This window comes from Ambystoma mexicanum, chromosome 1p (genome assembly GCF_040938575.1).
Source record: "Ambystoma mexicanum isolate Mex_15411 chromosome 1p, UKY_AmexF1_1, whole genome shotgun sequence".
NCBI lineage: Eukaryota > Metazoa > Chordata > Amphibia > Caudata > Ambystomatidae > Ambystoma > Ambystoma mexicanum.
In genome coordinates, this window is record NC_090921.1 from 86,861,759 (window position 1) to 86,882,037 (window position 20,279).

The window sequence follows — 20,279 nt, forward strand, 5'->3', positions numbered from 1 at the left end:
CTGCAAGAACCGTATAGCCAGGGAGAGGGACACCAGATTGTGTGCGTTACTTTTAATCTGGCCTAAAGCTTTTGGAAGATCCTCCGGACTCCCACGAAGCAGTACTGACCAAGCCTGAGCCCCCTCAGCAGAGTGCGGGACCCCAGAAGTAGGGACAGTGCACCTTGATTCCAGAGACCGCACTTATTGCTATTCGCTGTACCGCAAGGAGCTGAAACGCTAAACAGCCACTGAAAGTGAAGTTGCCGGTTGGCAGTCTTTGACAGTGCAGGAGTTCCCCTGACGTCCTCCCTCTTGTCCCCACAGCTGAGGCCCAGAAACGGTGAGATCTGCAGAGCTGCACAGGAATAGAAGTCATCGGCTGCATCTTTTCTTCTTTACCAAGGTACTGTGAAATAAGAGAATTTACCTCTTACTTTAGAAGTGCTTGTAACTTCCACAACTCGCAAGTCTAATCAGCTTGTGGCCCTATATTTGATTTTTCTTTTTATCAAAGACTCATAAGAACTTGTGCAAAGACCATTTACTTGGCTGAAGTGCTGCATCCTATACAAAGACTTTTGCCTATTGACTCTTCTATTGCGATCTGAAAGTATTTGCCCTGCTTAAGAAATTGATGATCTCTTGTGTTCTGTATCCTTTGCCTTTTACCCACTTGTTAAGTGTGTTCTGAATGCCAACAGTAAGATATTAATGTCACCAGCACCCTTGTTACTGAAGTCACCTCTGGGTGTAGGTTGTGTCTGTGGGCATCCCAAAAGGGTCTTGTCTGATTCAGAAACTCAGTGTGTTTAGTATTGAAGTATATTTGTGTGTTACTAGTATATTGCTCCCGTCTAAAGAAGGCTTTATAATTGACTGATAAATTAATATTTGTTTATGCAAGAAACCTTGAGTGTAAGAGTTTATTTGAATACCTGTAACTGTGAATCTTTGAGTAAATCCACTACTGCTCACATTTCCCCTTTTGAGATAAGCCTGGCTGCTCAACACGCTAGCAAAACTGTGTAGTACAAGCTTATACCAAAGGTTGGGTTGCCTATATCTGTAGTCATAGTTGCTTGTGTTCCATGAGGGTACTTTGCCTAACACTCGTTTATCCCCTTTTTGTGCATTCATAGATTTGATGAAGACAATCATCCTTAGAAGTCACCTAATCATGTTTTTTTTATCGGCTTTTCTTCTCAGTCCATGGAATTAAGTGGACGTGTAGCAACGGAAATGGGACCACAGAGTTCTCCATTGAACAGTTAGTGCAGCAGATTCTGGACAGCCACCAAGCCAAGCCTCCTCCCCGGACCCATGCCTGCCTCTGCAACAGTGGCCTCGGTCAGTATCTTGAATGGCACCACATGCTGCTTACTTCTTATGACTGTCAGAAATGCATTTGGTCACAGAGAGGAATTTGGTTAGTGCCACAGGTGGCCTTACAAATACTCTAACACTCTGTTGTAGTTTAAGGGTTTTTTATTTTGTCGGATCAGAAAAGGGCCCAATGGCCATAGCTCTGAATCTAACTTAGGGATGTGTGGTATTAGTAAACATTTTCTGTTTGCTGCTTTTCACCCATAGACCTCAATGGAACACCCTTTCTTTTTGCTATGTTTAGAATTCTGACCTGACTTTGTGGAGGCAAGTAAAGCCTTCTGCTTTAATTCCCTTGTCCTTTTGCTCATTCTTATAGGGAAACGGATCAGCCCATGTCTCTCTTCATGAGTTTCTTGTATTGTTAGAATTGCACACATCACCCTAAATTTAAGTGTTGTTAGGATACTTTGTATCTCAATAATCTTTTATGTAATGGCCCTTTTTGTTATATTTTACTCGTGCCCTTGCGTTTACTGCATAGAGTTAACAAAGGTACTAGCACCCTAAGATGGCACTGCCACAAGATTTTCACTTGTCCTTTGGCCATATTGTTCTTTGGCCTTCTTCCTGCCTTCTCAGGAAATGCCATGTATGGAATGGCCTTTCCCAAAGAAAGCTGCTGCTTTCGCAGGCAAAGAGGCGGTTTGTGTAGGAGCCTGGATTGTCTGATCTCAGTAATCATCCAGGTGCATGAATGTTTGCGTGGCAGATGTTGTTACAAGTGACTATCCATTATTGGATAGCCACTGCTAGTTTGAATGGTGCAGATCCTTGTATGTGCTTTGAGCTCAAATCTTGGCTAAGAGAAGCACTCCTGCAGCCCTTCGACACATTATCATTTGAGTCAAATACTCTACGATGAAGAGCACTCCGTTGACGAACACCTACAGCTGACCAGCAAAAAATCCAGTGAAGTCCCGGTTAAGTCCTGCTCCTCTGCCTGATCTGAAGACACAGTGAGAAAAACCAGTCTTGATCTGTGGTAGAAGTGTAACGAGAAAAGTAGTGGAACTGTAGTCACGGCAGGGGAGAGGGTAGGTAGAAGTCTAGTGCAACATGTGACAAGGTATTGCGGTGGGAGCATTGCAATAGTCTAAGCGACTAGTAACTATGGCTCCTATCACACATTTACATTTGCACAGGGACATGAATAGACACATCATCTGTATAGAATGGTGAATAAGGTAGTAAAAGGTAGAGGAATGGTAAATAGGAAAAGATGAAAGTAGTGGGACACCGCTCCTGACGGTTCCAACTCAGTTTGATCACTGGTCTTGACCCCTACAACACTATCTGCACCTTCTGGGCCTTGAGAAGTGATCCTGGACCAACCAGTGGACTGGCCAGCTTTCTCCTGGGCTACATTTCTGCAGCAGTTGGCATTCTGAGTGTATCCTTGAAAATGTGAGAATCTTCAATATGCACAACAAGATGCATGCGCCTACATTTCAGCCATCTTGTATCAATGGAAGCCGTGCAGGACCTACTCTTGTGTTCGTCCCTGGAAGGTTGCCTGTTAACGCCTGACTGTGGTTACATCCATTAAAATCCATCTTCTTTGCAGCCCAGTAGTATCCTGAGGTCTCCATCGCAGAAGTCTTCATCTTTTCTTCTTTTGGGAGTTCAGCTGGAATGTGTATCGAACCGTTTTTAAGGACCTGTCAGAAAAGAGACTCTACAGACTGAGACTGTCTTTTAGGAATAAAGGAGATACGTCACACTCTCTAGAAAAGTGAGTATTCCCCCCTGCATATTAACCTCAGGGTGAGCATGAGAGAATACCACTATTCCCCAGACAGGAGCAACGTATGTGATGTGCCCCTGAAGGTTAAAAAGGTAGCACAACTCTAGAGCTGTATTGGGGAAGAGACAACAAGATGGATTTAGGAAGGATAATAGTCAGCAGTTTCCCTCTCTTGCTAAATCAGACAACTACCTGATGTTTCAGGGTGTCTCTCTTTATTCACAACTGGCTCTAGTCCATGCTGTTCCACATATGAGGCAGGAGACCGAAGAGCGAGGTTTAGTATACAGAAGAAGGCTCGCTTAGAGAGGATGGACTATCCTACAGGATGTACAAATCTGACAAACCTAGAGGATTGGGTATAAACCCTTAAATAATGGTTGACTTAATGGGAAACGGATACAGAAAATAAAGGCTAATTATAGGAATGCCAGCTCAGCATTGAATTTGATGTCCAGGTACCAGTTGCGACATTAGGATCGTGTCTCGCTTTTCTGTTTTTGAATTGCCGTGTTCGGGAAGGCAGGAACTGCGTCAGACATGTAGCATCAGGCCACATTGTAATAGGGCGGCCATCTTTGATGGGGCATGCTGGTCATTACGGGTGTCCATCCTGGAATGGGAAGGGGCGGCGTACCATGGCTTGCACATATCTGTTTGCAGCCGGGCCGCTACCGACAACTTGGTGAGAACGGTGCGTGCTTCTGGGAAATCCTAACAGCAACACGACCGACCGAAACTAAACCTTGCGTCCCAAAGTGACCTCTGCACCTGCAACCCATGGACCTTCCTCGACCGGCCCAAGAACAAAAGACTGTGTCCCCATCAGATTTCGGAAACTCAGCAATGGTCGCTGGAGAAATCTGAGTAAGGAGGGTAAGTTAATCTACCTGTTCACCCATCCCCCCAAAGGTCCCCCACCCCAGTTCTCCATGGGGTTACATGGAATGGAAGTCCTGTCCCCAAATTACTCTTTCCTGACTTTGGTTGGTGGAGGCCTGATCAAGGATCACTTCATAGGCCTATCCTGGTGAGTGTGATTGAGTTAGTTGACTTACCTGAACCTTATTTATTGGGTATTTGTAAGGCGCCTATACAACAAATGGTGTTTCAAGGTGTTACTTACCTTTTCACTCTATGATCAAAACCACTGGCATATTTCAATCTCTTAATAAACCTATGATTCCTGGGCACAAGGCCCCAAATTCGTAGGGTAGGCCTCATGAAGTGTTAGAATAACCACAGAATAGTTCCCTTAAAAGCTTTACTGCATTTCATGCATATAAGTACTTAACTTTGTTGCACCGGCTATTGAAATATATGCTTTCTTTCTGTCTTCTCTAATGGTGTATGTGTGTGTATATATATTTCTGAGGCTTGTGGAATCTGCTTAGATCACATGCTGTGCATAGGCCGACATCTAGTGGAAGCTGCGGAGTATTACAGTTTGTTTTTCGAAACTCGAAAATGGGCATTGACACAGGGCCAGTAATACTATCCCTAGTGTGACGTCCACTGTACCCAAGATCCCTCACGCGTCTAGAATCATCAGATTGTTTTTTTCCGCCATACTGGTCAGAAGCATTTTGCAGAGTCCCCTGGCCTTAGCCATACTTTTGATAAAATATTGATTTATTGACATCCTTCCCCATCCCAACGTCGAACTTCGACACTCGACGCCGGCTGGAGAAGAAATCGACCGTCGGCTGCTGCACGGCAGATTTGGGCCTCGGAAGGCCTCTGGCCTCGGCCCGAGCCATGGAAGGCCTCTGGCCTCGGCCCTGCAAGTAGGGAGAGTGGGGGGTTGGACATACTCTACACTCTTGGTATATAGGTACATCTTATACATTTCCTACACTTAACAGCCCGCTGCCTCAAGGTGCGTATGGAGGGTACCCCTTTTCAATTCTGCCCCAAGTGCAATCGCAAATACCCTTGGGTCGACAGGCACGCCACGTGCAATCTCTGCTTGCCGAGGGACCACCCCGAAGCGAACTGCAGAGCGTGTAGTAGGTTTAAACCTAAGACACTTAAGGACCGTTCGACGAAGCGTTGGGCCCACCACGCCAGGCAGGCGGCCATGGCAGCGGAGGGTGCCTTCAGCGATGGCAGCAACGCTGTGCTTTCGGACGGCGAGGGCATTACGGCGTCGAAAGACAGCCGAGCGCAGGTCCCCGACCTCGGAAGCTCGTTCTGACAGGGCGGCTATGGGGAAGACCCCCGGCGACACAGGCGCTTCACACACCACCCACACTAAACACACAAAGTCCAACCGAGACTCGACGACGTCGAGTGCTCGAAAAGAGGCACACACGGAACGGTCCGAATCGGTGTCATCTGGGCGTTCGAGATCGCCGCATGACTCCAGGCAATCATCCACTCTTGCCAAGAGTGCCTCGCTCCCTAGGCTAACGGAAGTTCGATCGTCGGAAGACGAAGATGACTTCCACCCCCAGGCCGCACTCCAGGAGTCGGAGCCCGCAGACAAGATCAGCACGGCCCCACGTTCGAAGGACAGGGACTCTACCCCCGATCCTCGACGCCAGGCGTCGAAAACCTCCGGAGCCACAAAGGAACAGGGAAAACACTTTTCCACTCACGGGGAGGGGGGAAAACAGCAGAAGAAGCAGCCTCTGCACTCTTCCACACCTGTAAAACACTCCACTCCTCCTAAACAGGCAGACAAGACCAGGTCTGCTGATATTTCAAAGAGCAAATCTACTCAAGATAAATCTCCAAAACTTTCTGAGAGAGTCATTCCCAGTTCCAAAAAATGGTCCAGTGATGACATAGATAGGGTCATGTCAAGGATGTCTTCCTTGGCAGACTTTTACGATAAAAATCCAGACCATTTCCTTTCATATGATCCACAAGGGGCTACACCCTCAGGCTCTAATGATCCTATCCCCCCGAGTAAGAAGCCCCGGTTTGAGACACCATACTCACTATATCAAGGAGAGACTTCCTTTGGTGAGGACCAAGATTATATCATGGTAGAAGAGCAAACCAGGACGGGCTACTATGGGGACGATGAGGACCAAGAAGAGGAGGAGGAAGACCGCGAAACCTACAGAGTAGATTCCCCGGTAGAAAAGGAAGCCCCGGTTACCGACTCCCCTGTCGATAACCAACCCCTCCTGAACGAGGTTCTCGCACGTGCAGCAGAACATTTCCATATTGACACCCACGGTGTCCAGGAGGAGAGGGACTTCGCCGAGGAGTTAGTAGGAGAAAGGAGGCCTGTTGCCCAGACCATCCCTATCCTCAAGTCTATTCAGCGGAGAATAGACCCGTCCCTGGTGAACCCGAACCTCAGCAGAGCAGTCAATCCCAGAGTTGAAAAACTTTTCAGGGCAGCCCAGTCTGACCCTCTCTATATAAGAGGACATCTGAAGCCAGACTCCCTAGTTGTCACTAACACTCGTAAGAGGGCTGGAACACCCTTGTTATCGTCCGAAGCTCCTCCAGACAAGGAGAGCAAAAAACTATATGGTTTCGGCAGGAAAGTAGCCTCAATGTCCGCCTATCAGGCAAGGATTGCTAACTCCACCACCCTGTTGGCCAGCTACAACTGCCATCAGTGGGAAGAAGTCGCGGCACTCATAGCCTCTGCTCCGGAACCCTTAAAGGGCCAGTTAGCTCGGATTTCCGCAGAGGGTAGAGCCGTGTCTGGTTGCATTTTAAAAGCAACCTTTGACGTCGCGGACAACGCAGGCAGATTGATAGCAGAAGGCACTGTTATCAAGAGACATGCGTGGTTACGGCAGTCTGGTTTTAAGGCAGAAACCCAGGCATCATTGTTGGACAAACCGGTGGAAGCCGATCTGTTGTTTGGTAAGGCGGTCGAGGACGCACTGAAGAATGCCAAGGACGAATACGAGACACTCAAGTCCCTTGGCCAGTTAACCAATAAACCCCCTAACCAGAGAGGGAATAGTAATTTTTGTCGCCCACACGGCCAAAATTCCCAGAGAGGATCTAACTATTCCCAGGGGCAGGGTACACAGTGGAACAACAGCCAACAGTCTACCCAGGGTTACGGCAGGGGTAATAGCAGAGGACGTGGTAAAGGCAGGGGCAGCCCCAGCAAAGGAGGCGGCACGCCTCCACCAAAGCAGTGACGCTCAGTTCAGGGTCCCTTCTCACGCAACCCCAGTAGGGGGACGCATTTCCAACTTCACCCAGGCTTGGGAAGGGATCACATCAGACAGATGGGTGCTGTCAACAGTATCCACAGGGTACTGTATAGAACTACTGCAGCGTCCCCGGAACCATCCTCCACGCCAAAGAGTACACTCTTTAGAACATCAGAAGATTCTCCTCGAGGAGATCGCCATTCTGCTAGAAAAGGACGCGATAGAACTCGTCCCGGGACACCAGGTAAACAAGGGTATTTATTCAACTTACTTCCTTGTGCCAAAAAAAGATTTGACAATGCGCCCTGTATTGGACTGACGGCCTGCCAACAAGTATGTCAAGCCCCAAAAGTTTCGTATGACTACGCTACAAGAGGTAATTCCCCTCCTAAAAAAGGGGGATTACATGGCAACCTTGGATATGAAAGATGCCCATTTTCATATTTCCATGTTCCCAGCGCACAGAAGGTACTTCCGCTTCAAGGTGGACAGTCGGCACTACCAATTCAAGGTACTGCCCTTCGGGATAGCTTCGGCACCAAGGGTATTCACCAAGGTACTGGCGGTGGTGGCTGCACACCTACGCAGGGAGGCAATCCCGGTGTACCCTTATCTGGACGACTGGCTCATAACGGGGGAAACCCCAGTAATTGCAGGACAAACATTCAAAGGACTATCGACCTCCTCCACGAATTAGGCTTCTCAATCAACGAGAAAAAGTCAAGCCTGGTGCCAAGCACCTCCAAACAGTTCCTAGGAGCAATCCTAGATACTCAAGAGGGGTTGACCTTTCCTTCAGAGGAAAGAATTCGGAATATACTACTGCAAATTCCGCAATATCAGTCCGGTCACCAAATAACGGTACGCAAAGCAATGCGTTTACTGGGCATGATGGCGGCATGTATTTACCTGATCCCCCACGCGCGCCTGCGCATGCCTCCCATGCAGGAATGGTTGGCGAAACAGTAGTCTCAGGCAAGTGGTCAGTGGGACGATCTAGTGGTCGTTTCTCCAACACTAGTACAAAGCCTTCACTGGTGGACAAGAGAGAATCTTGCACAGGGAAAACCCTTTTACGATCCCGGAGTACAGGCAGTAGTCACTACCGATGCATGTCTGATGGGGTGGGGAGCTCACCATCTCCACCACACAGCTCAGGGTCTCTGGTCTCCCTCAGTGGCCAAGAACCACATCAACCTGCTAGAGCTTCTGGCAGTATTCAGAGCGCTTCAAGCGTTCGAGCCCCACCTACTAAACCTGTCAGTGCAAATCCGGACGGACAGCACAACAGCCATGTTCTACCTGAACAAGCAAGGAGGGACTCGTTCGCCAAATCTGTCCAAGCTTGCCCAGAAAATCTGGATATGGGCACTCAGACGGAACATCTTCCTGTCCACAACATGTTCCAGGGGAGCTCAATTCCCTAGCGGATGCTCTGAGCAGAGACTCCCTCCCAGAGGAACACGAATGGGTTCTACAGAGAGGTCGTAGAAGATATCTTCTCTCAGTGGGGTTTCCCCACTATAGACTTATTTGCCACAAGCGAAAACAGACAATGCCCAGGATTTGCATCCAGGTTCCCCCAACCAGACTCCCAGTGGAACGCCCTGTGGATGAACTGGTCAGGGATGTTTGCGTACGCTTTTCCACCAACTCCTCATCAGGAAGGTGGTGAACAAGATGAACAGGGAGTCGATGACGCTCGTCCTAGTTGCTCCCATGTGGGCAAGACAACCGTGGTTCCCACACCTACGAAGGATGGCGGTGTGCGAGCCCATCAAACTTCCAGCCTGGTACAACCTACTGTCCCAGCACCAAGGTCAAACAGTGCATCAGCAACCCAACTCAATGAACCTGGCAGCATGGCTCCTGAGGTCATAGAGTTTGGACATCTCAATTTACCACAGAGGTGTATGGACATCCTAAAGGAATCTAGGAAACCAAACACAAGGCACTCTTACTTTGACAAGTGGAAGAGATTTGTTATCTGGTGCCAGAGTAGACAAATCGACCCAGTTGATTGCACTCCTTCCACTATTATTACATACATGCTTCACCTGCTAGATGCAGGATTGGTTTTTAACTCACTGAAAGTACACCTGGTAGCCCTGTCGGCATACACCACTTCCCATAACAAGGTCTCGTGGTGGAAAGTACCAGTAGTTAAAGCCTTCATGGAAGGAGTAAAGAGACTTCACCCTCCTATTTCGAACCCACCACCAGGGTGGGACCTTAATGTGGTGCTATCTAAGCTCATGGGACCCCCCTTTCGAGCCCATGCATAAAAAGTGTCTCAAACACCTGACTTATAAAACGGCCTTCTTAGTAGCTATTACTTCTATAGGAAGGGTCAGTGAAATTCAGGCTCTGTCAGTGCAGGATCCCTTCTTTACTGTCTATAAAGACAAACTGGTTTTACGCACACACCCTAGGTTCTCACCTAAGTTTATATCTAAATTCCACATAAACCAGTCCATCGAGCTTCCGGCTTCCTTCCAGGACCCTCAAAGCTCGGGTGAGGTGAAACTACACACCCTAGATGTGCGTAGGGCGGTCCTCTACTATGTAAATAAAACCAGACCGCTAAGGAAAACAGATCAACTGTTTGTCTCCGTAGCTACAGGCAGAGAGGGGGATCGCGTCTCTAAAAGTGCCATCTCGAAGTGGATTATTAACTGTATCCAGCTGTGTTACTCACTCTCTGAAAGAACTCTGCCTTTCATGCCAAGAGCCCACTCTACTAGAGGCATTGGGGCCACTCTGGCTTTCATTGCAAATGTAGCCCTTGACACCATTTGCAAAGCAGCTACTTGGAGCTCTATTCACACTTTTACTCAGCATTACTGCATTGACACCCATTCCAAGGCAGCTACACAAGTGGGACAAGCGGTTCTAAGACACTTATTTGCTCATGACCCTTCTCACATCCCACCTCCTTCTTCAGGTACTGCTCGCTAATCTGTGCACAGCATGTGATCTAAGCAGATTCCACAAGCCTCAGAAGGGATACATTACTCACCGTAATCGTATTTCTGATGCTTGTATCTGCTTAGATTCACATGCGACCCACCCTTCCTCCCCTCTGAGAGAAGGCGCATGGTTGCTTGTAGTCTTACCTTTCTATCTATCTGCTTGGATTATCTGTACTCACGCTACTCCTCATGCTACCTCCTGTCAGAAAAAATACAATCGGAGGATTCTAGACGCGTGAGGGATCTTGGGTACAGTGGACGTCAGACTAGGGATAGTATTACTGGCACGCCCTGTTTCGACGCCCATTTTCGAGTTTCGAAAAACAAACTGTAATACTCCGCAGCTTCCACTAGATGTCGGCCTATGCACAGCATGTGAATCTAAGCAGATACAAGCATCAGAAATACGATTACGGTGAGTAATGTATCCCATATTACATGGCCACGGTAGTGGCCATGTAGTTATGGTTAAGTTGCTGCTTCCATAGGAAGAGCACTTTTAGGGCGGCTTATAACTTCGCTCCCCCTGTACGAATCCTCACCAAACTTTGCAAATAAAGTATATGGCCCACTCTGAATTTTTTTTGCAAAGTTTGGTGAGGTTTGGTCCGGGGAGGCTAAGCAGATTCCACAAGCCTCAGAAGGGATGCATTACTCATCGTAATTGTATTTCTGATGCTTGTATCTGCTTAGATTCACATGCACCCACCCTTCCTCCCCTTGGAGTAGAAGGTGCATAGATGTTTACCTGAGCTTTATCTGATACTTATCTGCTTTAACATACCTGTACTCACGCTACACATCATCTACCTCATGTCAGAAACAAAACAATCTTAGCGACAGCGACACGTGAAGGACCATGGGTACAGTGGACGTCACACTAGGGATAGTATAACTGGCACGCCCTTTTAATGACCCTTTTCGAGTTTCGAAAACAAGAACTTTAATACTCTGCAGCTTCTACTAGATGTCGGCCTATGCATAGCATGTGAAATACAAGCATCAGAAATACGATTACGGTGAGTAATGTATCCCATGTGTATATATATATTTCTGATGTTTGTTAATCTGCTTAGAATCACATGCTGTGCATAGGTCCGACATCCAGTGGTCACTGCGGAGTATTGCATTTTGTTTTTCGTAGTCGAAAAGGGGACGTCGACAGGCATGTCTGTAACACTATCCCTATAGTGACGTGCGTTGTACCCACAATCCCTCACGCGTCGAGGTCCCTCAGATTGTTTTTTTTCCGCCCAGCTTATGGTCGCCTTACGCGGAGCTCCTAGAGAGACATTGCAAAACACTTACTACGGACCTCGGTCCTTAATTTATACTTATTGTTAAAGATCCCTCCCCTCGACGTTAGCTGTGAAGCTGTTTCTCCGCCGAGCAAGTTTTCGACGGAGGGGAAGAGACGGAGGAGATCCTTCGGCGCTGCCGAACACGTGGCCAGGCCTCGCCGGCCAACATACAGTAGGGAGAGTGGGGGTTCGAACTTTTATCTTCTCGTCGAGAATGTCTTTCTTTCTCCCCTATCTTTCCCTTGGGGTTGTTATCACCAGTTTTTATTGCCTCAGCTATGGAGAGGACACCTTTTAAGTTTTGCCCACGCTGTAGGGGCAAATACACTTGGAAGGACAAACACAAGCTCTGTAATCGTCGCTTGCCCCTCGATCATAAAGAGGACAGCTGCGCGGCCTGTAAGCTCTTGAAACCAAGATCTCTTAAGGAACGGAAAGTTAAGAGGTGGGCGGACTACGCTATGTCGAAGTCAGTTTCCTCACCCGCCGCCGCTGTTACAGAAAGTGACGAGGAGGGTGATAACTCGACGTCCGTTACGGAAGTCATTAACCCCCAGAAGGAGCGCTCGCGCTCCTCGACGTCCGTCCCCGGCCCCGACGGGCTCGGCTCACGCCCTGCTTATGGGGATGAACACCCCGGCGACAAGGACGCACATAGACCCCATAGGCCTAAGCACACAACCCACGGCTCTTCTTCGTCGAAGACGAAGGATCCATCAGCGCCGAAGGGGACGCAGGGCACTCCGGCGTCTACCTTAGACCGTAAGGGTCTCAAGCCCCACCCGCAAACGCAGCCGCGACCAGCGATTGGGCTTTCATCCAACACAGGCGCTACCTCAAAATCATCCGACGTAACGCTCCATAGAGCGGCCGTCGAGGAACAACGAGTAACGCAGGTAACGTCGACACCAGAGCCCTCTACTGACAAACTCGTTGTCGAGAGCCTGGCGAGAATTGTTTCTGAAGACAAGCGTAAGCGGACGACGAAACAAACGTCGAATACCGCACAAAAAGTTATGGAAACGCCGAAAAAGCGCAAAAGTAGCCAGGAACTGCCCCCTTCATCTAAGGGCACTTCTGAACTACCGGAGGGCTTTTCAGAGGGCGACGGAAACATTTCTTCGACGTTGTGGGAGCGTTCCAAGCGTTTTGAAGGTGAAGACACTGATTTCCCCCCTCTAGACTATTCAGGGGTCCCCCATGAGACCCTTGAAAGACTCCACTCTTGTATGGAGAAGATGGAAAGGTTTTTGGGAAGCCAAAACCCACCCACACCCAAAAGACCAAGAGAATGGCCCCAGGATGACCCTAGGGTCAAGATTCCTAGGCTGTTTCCCCCTTCTACAGACGCATATGACCTCACTGAAGAGGAGCAATACCTCCAGGAAGATGAGGAGTGTTTGGGTGGAGAGGAAGAACATGAGGAGGAGGGGTTTGAAGAAGATCCTTACACCAGTGCAGGAGTTTTTGAAGAAGATATAGCTACCTCGCAGCCCTGGCAATCCCCATCAGTACAGCCTTGGCAATCCCCATCAGTGCATTCAGACCCTGATGTCTTTCACCCTTCTCCTCCCAAGGATTCACCCATTGGAAACACCTCTCCCATAGATGACCAACCTTCACTTAATGCACTATTGCGCAAGGCAGCAGCGCATTTTGAAATAGACACAGGGGAGACTCTTCCTGACATAGACTTTGTAGAGAGAATTATTAAAGAAAAAGCCCCTGTTAGTCAGTCTATTCCGTTCCTGGCTTCTATAAAGAGAAGAATAACTCCTTCCCTTTCCAATCCGGCCTTAGTCAGAGGAGTCAACCCTCGGATAGAAAAGCTCTTCAGCCCTTCGTCCTCTGACCCTTTGTACATCAGAGGACATTCTATTCCGGACTCCCTCGTAGTTACTAATACAAGAAAGCGGGCGGGGGTACCACTATCCACTAGTGAGGCACCACCGGACAAGGAGGGCAAGAAGCTCTACGCACTTGGGAAGAGAATCACGACCTCCGCCGCCTTCTCTACTAGGATTGCGAATAACAATTCCCTACTAGCTAGCTACGCAGATGCACAGTGGAGCAAGCTGCGCAGCGAAGCAGAGGACGCACCAGAACCCCTGCGTTCACGCCTGTTAGCTGTAGTCTCAGAGGGAACTCTGGTAAACCAGGGCATCGTAAAGAACTCCTTAGATGCTGCAGAGACGGCTGGCCGTTCCCTGGTTCAGGGAATACTTCTCAAACGCCATGTCTGGCTGCGCAATTCGGGATTTAAGCCGGAAACCCAGGCTTCCCTGATTAATAAGCCCATAGAACAAACACATCTGTTTGGGAAAGCAGTTGATGAAGCCCTAGATCATGCGAAGAAAGAGTTTGATACCATCAAGACTCTTGACCAAATTTCTAGGCCCCCTAACAGACGCAGCTATGGCAATAGACGCTCCTTTCATGGCCAACGCCAGCAGCAAAACCAACAGCAATTTTACTCTGCTACCAACTGGCCCTCTAACCAGGGTAGCAACACCCAGTTCAGTCAAAGAGGCCAACGGCATGGCAAAGGAAGAGGTCGCGGCTCCAGCCCCAAAGGTTCCACGCCCAATACCAACAAATGACCCGAAGATTCGGGTCCCCTCCCATGCATCACAGGTCGGGGGCCGGCTAACATCGTTCCTTTCAGCATGGGAGGGAATATCGTCAGACCGCTGGGTATTATCCACCATAGCCCACGGATACTGCATCGAATTCAACGGTTCCCCGAAGTACAGACCCCCACGGCACCGACGCATGTCACCGGAACACCTCACTATTCTTCTTCAAGAAGTAGAAGAGCTACTGAAAAAAGAAGCGATAGAGGCTGTCCCCCTATCTCAGGTAACAGAAGGTATTTATTCAGTGTACTTCCTTGTACTCAAAAAGGACTTAACCATGCGCCCTGTATTGGATCTGCGCCCAGCGAACAAGTTTGTCAAACCCCAAAAGTTTCGTATGGTGACCTTGCAGGAAGTAATCCCACTGTTATCACATGGGGATTACATGACAACACTGGACATGAAAGATGCATACTTTCATATTTTAATGTTGCCAGCGCACAGAAAATACCTCAGGTTCAAGATAGAGAACAATTACTACCAGTTCAGAGTACTACCCTTCGGGATAGCATCTGCACCAAGGGTATTCACGAAAGTACTGGCAGTGGCAGCGGCCCACCTGCGCAGGTTATCCATCCCGGTATACCCTTACCTCGACGACTGGCTCATAACAGGGGATTCTTACGAAACATGCTTCTCCAATACCCAAAAGACCGTAGACCTTTTGTCGCAACTGGGCTTCTCCATCAACGAAAGGAAGTCCAGCTTAGACCCCAGCCAAATCAAACAATTCCTAGGGGCTCTAATTCGAACAAAGGACGGCCTCGTCTTCCCCTCCAACGAGAGGGTCCAAAACATGCTGTTTCAGATCCCCCATTATGTGGCAGGTCGAGAGGTGACGGTATGCAAAGCAATGCGCTTGCTAGGGATGATGGCGTCATGTATTCATTTGGTACCTCACGCGCGCCTGCGCATGCGCCCAATGCAAGAGTGGCTCTACAGCCAGTGGTGTCAGGCCAGCGGACAATGAGACGATCTAGTGGTGGTCTCGCAAGCCTTGGTTCTCTCGCTACGGTGGTGGACAAAAGAAAACCTGTTATTAGGGAAAACGTTTGTCACACCCGCAGTGGAAGCCACTCTCACCACAGACGCATCCCTTACAGGATGGGGGGCTCACCTATCCCATCAGACTGCTCACGGAGTGTGGACTCCGAGCTTAGCATCCAAGCATATAAACCTGCTGGAACTACCAGCGGTGTTCAAAGCACTGAAAGCCTTTCAGGAACACTTACAAGGAAAGACAGTGATGGTCCTCACAGACAGCACCACAGCCATGTACTACCTCAACAAGCAAGGGGGCACTCACTCTCCAGGACTGTCCAAGCTGTCCCAGAATATATGGAAGTGGGCTCTCAAACACATGTTCCTACTATCACAACATGTACCAGGGGAACTCAATCTGCTAGCAGACAAACTCAGCAGAGACTTCCCCCTGCCCGAAGAGTACGAATGGCAATTGCACGAAGACATCGTCTTAGACGTCTTCACGCAATGGGGATTCCCGGAAATAGACCTGTTCGCATCCCTGGAGAACTCTCAATGCCAAAGTTACGCCTCCAGGTACCCCCAGAACCAGTCCAAGGGGAACGGTCTGTCGATTCAATGGTCAGGGAAATTTGTTTACGCCTTTCCCCCGACTCCCCTCCTCAACAAAGTGGTGCACAAGATGCACCAGGAGCAGGTTACCATGATACTAGTGGCCCCAATGTGGGCCCGGCAGCCATGGTTCGCTCACTTGATGGAGATGTCCCTATCTCCCCCAATGAAACTTCCCTGCCCGTACAACATGCTGTCACAAGACAAGGGCAGGACACTGCATCCATGCCCTCAGACCATGAACTTAGCAGCCTGGCTCCTGAGATCATAGAATTTGGACATTTACAACTCCCACAGAGATGTATGGACATCCTCAGGGAAGCCAGAAAACCTAATACTCGCCACTGCTATTCTAGCAAGTGGAAAAGATTTGTCATCTGGTGTAGAGGTAAGAACATCAACCCGGTTGACTGCTCTCCCACTAACATTATTCTGTACTTGACCCATTTACTGGATTCAGGTCTAGTGTTTAATTCCATTAAAGTCCACCTAGCAGCACTTTCTGCATACACCACTTCCCAACTTAAAGTGTCGTGGTGGAAGATACCAGTTATCAAGGCCTTCATGGAGGGGGTAAAGAGAATACACCCTCTGATAGCTAACCCAGCTCCCGGATGGGACTTAAACGTGGTACTTTCTAGACTCATGGGCGCTCCTTTCGAACCCATGCACAAGGCAACTCTTAAATACCTCACTCTTAAGACTGCTTTCCTAATAGCTATCACCTCCATTAGGTGAGTAAGTGAACTACAGGCTCTTTCTGTACTAGACCCCTTCGTAACAGTTCACAAGGATAAGGTGGTTCTACGCACACACCCAAGGTTTGCACCAAAATTCATCTCGAAATTTCATGTAAACCAGTCTATAGAACTACCAACGTTCTTTCAAAACCCTTCCAGCTTGGGAGAAAAAAGTCTGCATACACTAGATGTACGCAGAGCTGTCATGTTCTACATGGAAAGAACCAGAACACTGAGAAAGACTAATCAGTTCTTTGTCTCGGTGGCAGCAGGAAGAGAAGGAGATGCAGTTTCTAAGTCCACTATATCTAGATGGATTGTACAATGCATCACTCTCTGTTACACTCTTGCTAAGAGAGAGCTACCCTTCAAGCCAAGAGCACATTCCACTCGAGGCACTGGGGCTTCCATAGCATTCATTGCAAATGTTCCCCTTGAGTCCATCTGCAAAGCGGCTACCTGGAGTTCTGTGCACACCTTTACAAAACACTACTGTCTAGATGCACACTCTAGATCTGACTCCCAGGTGGGTCAGGCAGTATTAAGACATCTTTTCTCTACTGTTCCTTCTCATAACCCACCGCCAACTCCGGGTACTGCTCGCTAGTGTATGCACAGCATGTGATTCTAAGCAGATTAACAAACATCAGAAGACAATGCATTACTTACCGTAAAAGCATTTCTGATGATTGTATCTGCTTAGATTCACATGCGCCCGCCCTTCCTCCCCGCTCAGATGGAAGGAACATAGACATCCTTTCCTATATCTCTCTCTCTTTTCTGTACTCACTCACGTCTAGAAGGCTCCCTCAGGGCAGAAAAATACAAACAGAGGGACCTCGACGCGTGAGGGATTGTGGGTACAACGCACGTCACTATAGGGATAGTGTTACAGACACGCCTGTCGACGTCCCCTTTTCGACTACGAAAAACAAAATGCAATACTCCGCAGTGACCACTGGATGTCGGACCTATGCACAGCATGTGAATCTAAGCAGATACAATCATCAGAAATGCTTTTACGGTAAGTAATGCATTGTCATATATATAAGTTGTGACAATATTTGACTAGATGTTTTACTTGCTTAGTCCATATTTTTAAGGCTTAATAAATCATTGGTTATTTTTGAACTTGCCTTTGTAACTTGAATTATTGGTGGTGTTCTGTGTGGATTCATCTAAGCCCTAGATCGCTCTGATGGCCCTCCTGAGACTAAGCCTTGCCGCTCTGCTACCTTACCTGGATTGGGTCTGGTTAGATGTCACTGTCTACCTTTTTACCATAACATGTTGGCCCCCCAAAAGCTCCAACCCTCCATCCCGGAGATAATTTTGGTAATCCATTTTAACAACGAAGCAGAAATAGCAAATGCAACTTCAAATCAGTTTATTTGCATTCATTCTATGACCCCCAGGTGAAGTGCTCACACCAGGTGAAGATGACACCCTGTTTTAGGACAGTTTTTCTGAAGTCCAACTAAGGGCTTAGTAAAATCATTCTACTGAGACAGTACATGACTCCACTCTTAGTATAAGGCTTTACCACCTGAGTTCATGGTAGCGTAGATAGAGCAGCCCCGCTTATCTTAGGAGGGAGAGAGGACTGTAGAATCAGTACACATGAAATTGTAATACGAATGGTCCAAAGAAAGACCATGTATGTAAAAATAAATTATTTAATACAGGGGTAAATAAGTACTATCACACATTATATAGTTAAAGGTGCACAGGCCAAAGCATAAACCTTATTTGGAACACCTAACAGTAGTTCTAGGGAAGTCAAAACCTTTTCATACACAATCAGTATAGGTCACACCTATTCTTGGGGTGTAAAAACCAATGATTACTTTTACAATTACCTTCAGTAACGCCTGGGCAGTAGACCCTACCAGTTGTACAGTGGCTCTCAGTACTAGTCACATAATCAGTCAACTGCACAATATACCTTTTGTGAATAGTGGAACACTTATTCCAGATACAGTAAAAACCTACAACTGCTTTTGTGATAACACACAGTTATACTAGGTGAGTAAAACCTAAGGATGTAGTGTTCAATTACTGGTACTTTTGAGATCAGTGAAACACAGATTGAGATAAGCAGTAACTCCTGTAACTTATTTTTGGATGGCACACAGCTAACACAAGGTAAGTAAAACCCATATACTTTTTTATTCTCACAATGGAGTCCAGGTTAGATCTCCCAGCTATACTAGTCCCTTATGTAGGACTTATGAGGGACAGTTGGAACCAAATACTCTGTGAGTCTGTCTACAACACTACAGGGAAAGCAAAACCCAATGTTACACTTTACTGAATGACTCAACGTTATTCTAGGTAGGCAACAACCTAATAGACTTATTCTGGACAGGCTAACAGCAAATCAGGGGAAGCAAGACCCAGTTACAATTATCCTAAGAGGCTTAATCTGGTGAAACCAACACATTACTTTTGGGAAGAGGCACAACTTAATCACAGGTGAGTAATATACCTTCACATCTACTTTGTATTAGAATGGCAAAACGGTTTCTAAGGAAAGAAAGATGTTAACCATACTTTTAAGAATAGTGCATCACACATCCAAGGTAAGTAAGAACTTCTGTAACGGTTAACGCTTAGAGTTACAGTTACCAACCAACTCTTTTACAAGTAAGTAATTTTTAAACACTTATTTTCTTTTCTAGGCAAAAGGCCCAATCCCTTAAAGTATTTCCCTTATTCTTGGAGCATGAGTGTTCTCAGTGGCAGAAGGGGGGTCACTAGGATCTAGTGTCCAACAGGCAGTGTCAAGATAGGTTCTTAAAGGCATGGTCCAGTAAAAAAATGTATTGTCCCTACGGGTCGGCCATGTTTTTTTAAGCCTAAGTGGCTCGATTTTAGAAAACTTTCCTATGGACCTTACCCGAGTTTTCGTCCATTAAACGCATGCGAAAACAGGCACCAGGGAGCTGCAATTTTGTGATAATCCTATCACTTGCCGCATCGCCCTGGCTGACCTGCTTCTGCGGCACTAAATCAAATCCCCTGCCCCTGTCATCAGCAGACTCGTACCGCCCATTTCCCAACGCCAAAGCACGTCTCGTGTCAACAATCGCTGCACCTCAGCTAATGACGTGTCGCCATGGAAATGGCAGGACGCCTCTTTCCTCAATAAGTATAAACAGACCGTTTCCCAACACACAGCAGCAGATTTTCGATTCCATTCCTCTCTCTGTGTTACTTTGAGTATTCTGTGACTCGTTTCTGTGCTCTGATCAGCTACCTTCGCCGCTTGTAGCCCGTGTGAACACCTGTACCATCTCGGTAAATTATTTTACTTTGTTTACCACACAATGGCTACAATAATGCCCTACATGTACGAGCCCGAGTATACCGAGGAGGAACTACTGGAAAGGGAAGCATGCGAAAACGATGGGGATTCGGACGGCAGTTGGGAGGACGATTCAACAGATGAAGAGCCTGGGCCTAGTCGCATGGACGGCGTCTCCACTTGGTGCACATGCAATCGGTGCGAGCTAATGCCAACCGAGGACGAGAACTGCTGCTGCCGAGAAAACTCGGGATGCCTGGCCTACATTTCGGAAGGCGAGCCACGACCGCAATGCATCATCGAGCTGCCAGACTTCAGGGCAGCCTGCCTCACACGGGCCGTGTTGAGAATAATGATGGTGCTTATGCACGAACTTCGCGCAACTGTTCGTCCTCGTAATCCGAGTAAGAAGTAAGTATACTCTGCTTGTCATGCCACTCCTATTTCATGTTCTTCTACTATATCCAAAATTATATATT

At 47.8% G+C, this 20,279-nt stretch overlaps 1 protein-coding gene across 13 annotated transcripts in view; it reads left to right on the forward strand.

Moving 5' to 3' along the window:
- The window catches only part of CAMTA2 (calmodulin binding transcription activator 2), a 1,813,542-nt gene that overhangs the window by 718,801 nt on the left and 1,074,462 nt on the right, over positions 1 to 20,279 (forward strand). For all 13 annotated transcript variants that reach the window (XM_069643632.1, XM_069643658.1, XM_069643676.1 and 10 more), the window contains one exon: positions 1,189 to 1,329. In XM_069643632.1, the coding sequence (XP_069499733.1) occupies positions 1,189 to 1,329 (141 nt within the window). The remainder of the gene's footprint in view (positions 1 to 1,188; positions 1,330 to 20,279) is intronic.